This window comes from Nicotiana tabacum, chromosome 23, assembly GCF_000715075.1.
Source record: "Nicotiana tabacum cultivar K326 chromosome 23, ASM71507v2, whole genome shotgun sequence".
NCBI lineage: Eukaryota > Viridiplantae > Streptophyta > Magnoliopsida > Solanales > Solanaceae > Nicotiana > Nicotiana tabacum.
The window spans coordinates 5,032,925-5,042,947 of NC_134102.1; the positions used below are offsets into that span (position 1 = coordinate 5,032,925).

The window sequence follows — 10,023 nt, forward strand, 5'->3', positions numbered from 1 at the left end:
GGGAGAGACTTTAACACTATTAGATTCCCGGAGGAGAGATTAAGGTGTAGTTTGATTTCGAGGGCCATGGAGGAGTTTTCTGACTTCATCAATGATCACTTTCTTATTGATCTTCCCTTGTCAGGGGAAAGGTTTACTTGGGCCAGGGCGGAGGATTCCAACTCAAGGTCAAGACTTGATAGATTTCTGATATCGCCCTCCTGGGATGAGCTGGTGCCGAATGTGCTGCAGATTCCTTTACCTAGGCTGACTTCAGATCATTTGCCTATCTTGTTAGATGGATGCAGAGGGAGGGGGCGCGTGCTCCCTTCCGATTCGAGAACATGTGGTTGAAAGTGCCAGGATTTGGTGACAAAGTGAAAGAATGGTGGACAAGCTACGGGATATCGGGGTCACCTTCATTCCGTCTTTCGAAGAAACTCAAATTGCTCAAGGGAGATATTATTAGGTGGAATAAGGAGGTTTTTGGGAGGGTAGAGGTTAAAATGAGGGAGCTTATGTATGAATTGGGGGATTTAGAGAGAGGGGGAGGGGTGAGGGAGCTAGATGAATCTGAGAAAGCGAGATTGGGGGAGGTTAAGAGGGAAATAATCGAGTTAGCAATAGCTCAGGAGACTAGTTGGCGGCAAAAATCGAGGGCGCTCTGGTTAAAGGAGGGGGATTTGAATACTAAGTTTTTCCACAGGGTTGCGGTCGCAAATCGAAGGAGAAACTTCATAGAGTCCTTAATTGTGGACGGGGTGAGGATTAAGGGAGAGGAGGAGGTAAAAGGGGCGATAGTGGGGTTTTATGAGAACTTATACAAAGAGGAAGTTAGTTGGAGGCCTACTTTTGGGGGATAGAGTTCAACCACATAGGGGAGGGAGACAGTGAGTGGCTAGAAAGGGCTTTCGAGGAGGAGGAGGTGCACGAGGTTGTGTCGAGTTGTGCTGGTGATAAGGCCCCCGAGCCTGATGGTTTCTCCTTGGCCTTCTTCCAGCTCTGTTGGGACACCATTAAGGGGGAGTTGATGGAAGCCATTGAATTCTTCCACGTGAATGGTGTTTTCGAGAGAAGTATCAATGCTTCTTTTATCACTATTGTGCCTAAAAAACAAGGCGCATCTTGTATCAGAGACTACAGGCCTATCAGTCTCGTGGAGAGCATTTACAAGATTATTTCTAAAGTGCTCTCCAACAGACTCAAGAAGGTTCTTGACGTATCTGTCTCGTCCTCCCAGAATGTGTTTGTTGAAGGTAGGCAGATCCTGGATGCTGCTTTGGTGGCAAATGAACTTGTAGACTCCATAAGGAAAAATAGAGAACCCGGCTTACTGTGCAAGTTGGACCTTGAGAAGGCTTTCGACCATGTCAATTGGGAGTTCCTGGATTTCATTATGATGCGGATGGGGTTTGGGAAAAGATGGAGGGGATGGATCAAGTTCTGCATTTCCTCAGTCAGATTCTCTGTCCTGGTTAATGGTAGCCCGTGTAGTTTCTTTGGCAGCTCCAGGGGTCTCAGGCAAGGTGACCCCCTATCCCCTATGCTATTCATTCTAGTGATGGATCCCCTGAGCAAAATGATGGATCGTGCGGCGGGTGGAGGCTTCTTGAGAGGATTCTCAGCTTCGATCGGGGTGCTCAGTGCCCGAAGAGTCTCTAATTTGCTTTTTGCGGATGACACCCTGGTTTTCTGTGATGCCGATATGGACTAGTTGACCTGCCTGAAACAGGTCCTGCAGTGGTTCCAGACAGTATCAGGACTCAAAATCAACGTCGGCAAGTGTGAGATTTTTCCGGTGGGTGAGGTCGCTAACATTGATGCTTTGTCTCATGTTCTCAGATGTAAGTTGGGCTCTCTTCCCACTACTTACCTGGGTCTACCATTGGGCGCTTTGCATAAGGATACTACGGTTTGGAATCCAGTCATTGAAAGGGTTGAAAAAAGATTAGCAGGCTGGCAGAAACGGTACTTGTCAAAAGACGGTAAGGAAGTGCTTATCTAAAGCACTTTGTCGAGTATCCCTACCTATTATTTGTCCCCGTTGCAAGCTCCTGCGAGCATCACAGAAAAACTGGAGCGGCTTCAAAGGAATTTTTTTTGGGATGCGGCGGATGGAACTAGAAAGTTTCATCTAGTGAATTGGCAGACAGCCACTTCCCCAAAGAAGTGGGGTGGACTTGGAGTAAAAGATCTTAGGATATTCAACAGAGCTTTGCTGGGGAAGTGGCTGTGGAGATTCGGGGTAGAAGAGCATGCTATATGGAGAGAGGTCATAGTAGAAGTACGATTCCACGGGAGGGAGTTGGAGGACCAAGGCAATCACAACACCGTTCGGTATGGCATGTGGAGGAGCATCATGAAGAACTAGGAAGCTTTCTATGGCAACATCACTTACAGGGTGGGAGGTGGAAGGAAAATCAGCTTTTGGAATAACAGGTGGTGTGGAAAGGATACTCTGAGGGTCTCTTTCCCCCCACGTCTTCAGAGTTTCAAACCAGAAGGAATGGATGGTCCAACAGATTCGCAAGGAGCATGAAGGGGGTAGTATGAGACCTCTCTTTTAGAAGGAACATGCAAGATTGGGAGATTGCGGAGCTCCAAAATTTGATGGCACTGCTATACGGGCAAGACATGCCCCATCCATCTTGCGATTCTTGGAGATGGGGGTTGCATGGCGATGGTTTGTTCACCGTAAAATCCTTTTACTAGAGTATGTTGGTGAGAGAGGAGACTACTTTTCCATACTCCTCGATTTGGATTCCTAAGGCGCCCACGAAGGTGTGCTTTTTTGCATGGCTAGCGACGAGGGGAGTGATCTTGACAACTGAAAATCTGTGAAAGAGATGAATTACACTTGTTAGTTGGTGCTACATGTGTAAAAGCTCAGGGGAAGAAGTTGATCATCTTCTGTTGCATTGCCCTGTGTCCTCGGGTTTGTGGAGGGAAATCCTGAATCTTTTTGGTGTTCAATAGGTGATGCCAAACACTGTAAAGGAAATGTTATATAATTGGGCCGGTTTCCGTAGAAGAAGCAAGCAAAAGGCGTGGAAGTTCGCCCCGTTAGCTCTCATGTGGACAGTTTGGGGAGAGAGAAATAGGAGAGTTTTTGAGGGGATTGAATCTCCTTTTTCACAACTTAAGAATAGTCTTTTATCTTTGATCGCTTTTTGGTGCACCCATATAGCCCCTACTTGTGTAGAAGATTGGGCGTCTTTTGTAGAGAATCATGTTCTGATGTAAATTCCCTACTTTTTGGTATACTTCTTGTATACGGGAGTTTTTTCTCCCTTTTGATTAATACAATTTACCTTATCAAAAAAACAGTTGGTATTATTGTCATGAGTGCTCACTGTTAAATAAACATTTAGTTCGATGCACTGCTAAATCAATGGAGTATCTGGATGCATGAAAAGGTCTTTACACTGATCCCAATTGTAAGACGTAATTGGAACCTAGTTAATGTGTTCTTTGCTTTCCAATCTTTTACAGAAGTACCAATTTCCAATTCTCTAGCTTGAAAAAAAGGTTCTCTAGCTTGATGATTGTTCAGTTAAATCCCATTTCTGTTTGCATTTACTTATTAGTGGATTTCTTTCCCATATTTGAGAAAGGGAAAAACTGTTTGAAATGTCTAATTAGCATCCAAAGATTGTTGTTGAAGTTCATAAAATTGCAGATAACTTGCTAATGAGATCTGTTTACTCTGATTGTGCCTGCCAGGTATACAGAAAGTGATCTGATAAAGCTTGATATTCTCATTAATGGTGATTGTGTCGAACCCTTGGCAACAATCGTACATAAAGACAAGGTAACAAAGGGTCTAATGACATGTATATGTGGTTAAAATGGAAAGCAAATTCATGTGAGAGAAAAGAACCTACTGCATAAAATTCTTCTGCTGCACTTTTGCTCGACAGCTGTGACGGTGTTGAGATACTTCTTTTCCCCGCTAGCATTGTGTTTTCTTCGTGACAAGATTTTGGAGCTTTTTCTCGTGGTAAAAACTAAAATGCTTTCATCCAATGTCAGCCACATTATGCATTTAATCGGAAGAACTTCACAAGTACTAGAGTTGTTGCCTCATGAATATAGGTGAACAGAATAGAACTTTTGTCTTCCATGTGTAGTCATGAAGGATTTTTCAAGTCACAAGCATTCACTAGCTACCTGAAAATAGACTGGCAGACATTATCTATTGCTTTTCTTTTCTTAGTTATTGATGGAATCCATGTTGTCTTCTCCTATAATCTTTTTGACTGTTTATCATCTATTGTTGCTGGACTCTTCACTTCTGGTACCGCACCCGTGTCGACACGATGTGGGTGTGGGTGTGGGATCCGTACCGGGTCATGTCAACCGATTTTGGGTACTTTGACAAAAATCAAAAGTGAAATTTGGGACTTATACAATGATTTCTGAAATTAAAACAAAAGCTAGGGTGAAATTGAAGAAAATGGAATACCTTGTATATAGATATTTCTAAGTCAGTCCTATTCCTTTTATCTCCTTCTAGGATTCTCCTCTTGATCAATGTTTTCTCCTTTTTGGAATACCTTATAAGTTTTTCACATAATGTCTCATAATTTAGACATATATTTGTAACTCTATTTTTAGATATTTGAATTATTTTTAGCCGAATCCTTGCACCCGTATCCCTACATAGATCCGTATGCCCGAATCTTAAAATTTAGGTCATGAAGGATCCGACCTCTAGATCCGTACCCGTATCAGACACCTGCACCCTAGTCCGAGCAAATTAAAATCTTCATAGATTATGCAAAAATAAAAACATTTATTTGTTGAGTCTACCGTTCGCTGGTATCTTGCCCTTCTCCTTCGTTTACCAATGTGAAAGGTATTCCATCTTATCTGGTACAAATGATTGCCTTTGCATAGATTTGAAGTAACACTTGCATCTTTTCAGGCATATTCTGTGGGAAGGGCTTTAACCCAAAAGCTAAAAGAACTAATACCCAGACAAATGTTTAAAGTGCCAATTCAGGTACGACATCTCTTTCTTTATTTGGTCATCTTTTATGTTGTTCGTGATAATGGTAATTTTTAAGAGCTTTCATATTTCACATTGTTTTTCTTCATTACAAGAGGAAAAAGTTGTTCGTTTTTTTGCGTTTTTCGTCTTTGATAACACTGTGTAATTAAAGTGTGGGCTTTAATGAAGAAAGGCACAAATAGAGAAAAATGACAAATATGTATGTGTAGTCCAAGGCTAATATTTATAAGCATGAATATCAAATATATGGACAAAGAAATTGAAGAAAATTTATGACAAGGTGAAATATCAATTGTTTAGTGTCGCCTCTTTAGGATTACGCTCATTGGCAAGGAAACGTATGCCTTAGAGCCTTGATGACAACACTGAAGCGTCCGCTTAGCGAGGCTAAGCGCTCAACTTGTTTTGAGCCACGCTTCAGGGGTTAAGCGTGCTTTAAGCGCGCCTTTGATAGCACTGATATAGTGTTAGTATCATCACTATGCTTCTTAGGGAGAAAGGCTTGGTTACTTTGGTTAGTTTCCTACAACTATCCAAAGTGCCTATATCGGTGGCCATCCATTTGGAAGACGCTAGTGCACGGATTATACAATGTTTTCCTTCATTATATGAAAAGAATTAGGTTAGTTCTTGATTTCATGTTGCTCTTTGCTGGCTGTTTCATGAAGTATTTAAGTGAACTCGAAGAGTAGTGCATCGTCAATTAGTATGAGTGTTGCACTAGAGTAGCGCGTCACTATTTGGTATGTATTTCACATCAATCTGATTTCAGGGGTGTCTTCATACTTAGGTAAGAGTTTTGTATAGTCCACAAACTCTTTTGCTTTTTTCTTTTTGAGTTTTACGTTGAAATGTAGTGTTTTTATCGGTGGTAGAATGTACTATACATTTGAAGTAGTTATCTTTTGAGAGATTTAAGTTTAAGTCGATGCAATCTTTGATGACATTATCTTGTGGTCCCAATAACAAGTCAATTTCTTCGTCTCCACTCCCGTTTTGCTGTGTCGTTTAGAGAGCAGTCAAATTGTCTCTGAACTTCGAGTGCTGCATTAATTTTTCAGACTTTTATATTGATTTATGTGTTACAAAGGATACGTGCTTGTTTGAATGTGTACTTTGAGAAAGCATATGAAATCCACCGAGACTTTTGTATGAGCAGAAGACTTTTTTCAAAAGAGTTGCGGTGTGCTACTAATAAGCCAAAAGATATTTTACAATGGGACACATGTATGCACGTTATAGTGTAAAGCTATCAGTAATTTAAACGATGTTTTATTGTGTGTTTAAGTATCTCGTAGGCCTAGATTCAAGGTGAAGCAATGTTGTACGTGTTGATCGGGCTGTACTTATCATCTGATTAGAGCATGCTACTGTTTTACCTTATATTGAACAACTCATAGTGTTAGATGCAGCTTCTTTCACATTTGAATATCACTCTTTTTCTTTTCTACTCCCAGAGTAACAAAAAATACTTGTGGCATCCCATATTCCTCTATCATATAGTAACCAATTACATTTTGAACTCACCTTAAATTGTCATGCAAAGGCAAATCAAGACATTCAAAATGGAGTAGAACGAGAAGTTGTTTTCGCTCAACTGCAATAGAGCGGTAGGAATTTTGCTGTTACCTCATGAATACTATTAGAATGATAATGCAAGAATTTCTTAGAACCAGTGTGTCCCTTCAATTTGATTTCTGGTTAGTGGTTGCTTTACTGTTGAAGGAGCTGTGTCTCCAGCCAAAAACCAATTGATAAGGGAAAAGTAGTTAAGGATTTTACAAGATATTTTTGAACCTTTTACGTAATTAATGCTGGTAAAAAGACTAAATAAGAACTAGAGCTTTCATGCAATTTGGACTTTTATTGCTGTAACAAGATATGAAAAAAGGGCAATATGGCGAACCCAAATTATGAACTTAGGGCCAAAACACATGGCCGCTTGAATAAACCAATAGTTGCCATGGTGTAACATGTAGTAATGTCATGGATATGACAGGAGCTAATGTAGCAAATGCATGGAAGCTTTAATTTGCAAGGAGTTGACATGATATACATGATACGAGCATCAAGACTGCGCGTGCATCATTTGGTAAAGAATTAGAGTGTCCAAAGCAAAGTTTTATGGTTTTAGTCGACGATTTCACCTAGTTCCTTGGGACTAGTTTATTTTGACTCTTTATTGCATGAATGTCGGCAAATGATCCCTATCGGCTAAAGCAACTAGTCTATTTCATAAGTTAACTTCCTTTAGTGAACAATGATATTGGATAGTACCTTATAAAAAAAAAAAGAGATGGAAAAGGAAAACAATGATATTGGATAGCTTTGCTTTTGTTGATTACTTGTTTTTTCTTTTGGTTTTCTGGTCTGGAAGACGTAGGTCTCCCATTTTACTCTTTCCAAAATCATTGTTTCTGTTTTATAAATGAACACCACATAAATTATCCATAGAAAGGAATTTGTTATCGAGATATTCACTTATTAATTCATTGCATGATGCTTTTGCATTGTTCTCTGAATTTAGTTGAAATAAGGAAATCCGTATCTGAATAAATTGCTTCAAGTTTGGTTTATAACAAGCTTTCTTACTTGGTGTTAAGCGCCTTTGATTTATTTAGGAATAGTGCTATTCTTTTCTACTAATGAGTTCAAGCACTAAATAGGAAGTCGTTACTTAAATTCTGTAACAGTCTTGATCTTTGATACTATTCCTTGTATATTAGTTTTAGTGAATGCTTATTTTGTCACCACAGGCAACCATTGGCTCAAAAGTTATTGCCAGCGAGGCTATATCTGCTATCAGGAAGGATGTTCTCGCGAAGTGCTACGGTAAGATTATAAGATGCGTCCAACAGTATGATAATCTACAGTTAGAGTTGCATTGAACTGTTTCACATGCCAATGAAGTGCCTTTTATGTTATAGCTGTTAAGGTCTCTTAGTATTTTTTCCATGTTTTGAAATGAAAGCTTTCCAAAATATCCTGATTGTCTCTTATTCTTTGTGTCTTCATTTTATCTTAATGATCTGTTTCTTAGAATGATATACATATCAAAGTTGTAAAAATTCCCATTCCGCTTCTGCAGAGAATCTAGAATTTATGATGTTTCCTGCAGCATCTTAAACTCTCTTAATACTTAAGACATGTTTAAACACGTGTATGATCTCATAATTTGTTTTACATTCCATCTTTGTTCGTGTAGGTGGTGACATCTCAAGAAAAAAGAAACTGCTCAAGAAACAGGTACCTTGCACCCCTCTCCTGGGAAACAAATGCCTTATGTAATAAATATCATTGTTAGTTACAATTACTCGTGATGGATGTTTAGGCTGTATTCCATTTACAAAAATATTTGCATATGCTGTTGTTAGTTTCATGCTTAGCTGTGAAAGAAAATCAAATCTAGTTACAACACTCTTCACATTTTGGATTTTCAGACCATAGAATCTGCCAAGTCCCTTTCTGTTTCTGGATATTCAAATCAATCTCAGGGCATATTCCGGCATCTACAGAGTTGATTCGGTCCTACTGCTCTTTTTCCCCCATTTACTTTTCTTTCCTTTACCTCTCTCTTCTGCCTTCTGGTGCTACATCATCACTTAGCTCTTTTTTTTATGACTGAAAAATCCGTTTGGGCCAACCAGGTAGGACTAACCGCTGCCTTTGAAACTCAAGGATAATGGGTTCACCCCTCTACCCTTCTCCACTTAAATACCAGGCTTAGTTCGAATGGCTCAGGGCTTGAGCCTGTGACCCAAGTCACAAATCCCTCAACCTTTGCCACTTGAACTAAGCCCTTGGGGCCATCATCGTCTAGCTTTTGTTTCTTATCTTATTTTTTTGTTTAGCAAATAGCCTGGTCATCCTTTCCAATTGCATTGGGCCTTCAGTTATGATTTATATATTAGTTACTTGAGAATCTTTAATCTGGAGGAAAGAGTTGATGTCCTAGGCGCAAGACTATTTATCAACAGGTTATATTAATATGAGACGGTAATCAGAGCTTACTCTTCAATATATTTCTTGTGAAATTCTTGCTGGTAAACTATGCTTGCGTACTCGTGTCATTTCTTATGGTGGTTTTGTTTATTTGTTGTATGTAAACTGGGGTTACACAGTTTATGCATAATGATTCATTTCTCTATCTTTTTATCAGGCTGAAGGAAAGAAAAGAATGAAAGCTATTGGTAAAGTTGATGTACCTCAGGAAGCATTCATGGCTGTATTAAAACTTGAAAAAGAGGTCTTATAATTCATTCAGTAAAGATTTTTGGCATTGGGAAAATGCAATTAAGAAAGTGATGACTACATTGTCACAAATTGTGATACAAATGTCATGTGAATAGCCGTGGATTCTGGAATTTTGAGCGATTTTTCGTCAAAACAGAGTTACAATCAATGAATAGGAATTCAGATTGAGAAGTTCTCATTGTAGTGACTTTGTAAATAGAGGAACAATTTCTTTTGTTAATTACCGTAAATTTTGGTATCTATACCAGTGTAATTAGCCACAAAGTGCTATTTTACAAGGTAATTTTACAGCTTTTGCTATCAAGCAGTGATGGAGAATTATTTGTAAGATACCGCTGATCATTCAAATAGTTGATATATTCTCATTATGACCTGCTGAATAAATTTGAATTTACAGTTTATTTGTTTGGTTGAATTCTTTTTCGTCATTTCTGCTTTTTCTTGGATTTTATATCTACTTAGGTTAGTGATTTGACTGAGAGTTTTTGGTGGCATAGTAGGTACTAATGTACACACAGACACATATTTTTTGTGTGAATGCAACATTAACCTAATCAGCACGTTTCTTCCTCTTCTTTTTAAGACTACAATGCCCTAAACATCACTAATTTGTCTAACAACAAAAAAAGGTAAAATGATATATGAGATACTCAGCTGTTGGAAGGGGAAAAAACGATGAGTGAGATCTGTTATAGTGCTTACTGAGGTCTGCTTTAGTGGTTAAGCACCCCACTACCAACTAATAGGTTGAAGGTTCGAGTCACGTTAAGGGTAAG

General features: G+C 39.2%; 1 protein-coding gene across 1 annotated transcript in view; it reads left to right on the forward strand.

Moving 5' to 3' along the window:
- The window catches only part of LOC107805777 (translation factor GUF1 homolog, chloroplastic), a 31,789-nt gene extending 22,141 nt beyond the window's left edge, over positions 1-9,648 (forward strand). The window contains exons 18-22 of the mRNA XM_016629859.2: positions 3,703-3,790; positions 4,907-4,984; positions 7,750-7,825; positions 8,199-8,239; positions 9,153-9,648. Coding sequence (XP_016485345.1) covers positions 3,703-3,790; positions 4,907-4,984; positions 7,750-7,825; positions 8,199-8,239; positions 9,153-9,248 — 379 coding nt within the window. The 3' untranslated portion in view covers positions 9,249-9,648. The remainder of the gene's footprint in view (positions 1-3,702; positions 3,791-4,906; positions 4,985-7,749; positions 7,826-8,198; positions 8,240-9,152) is intronic.
- The last annotated feature ends 375 nt before the right edge of the window (positions 9,649-10,023 follow it).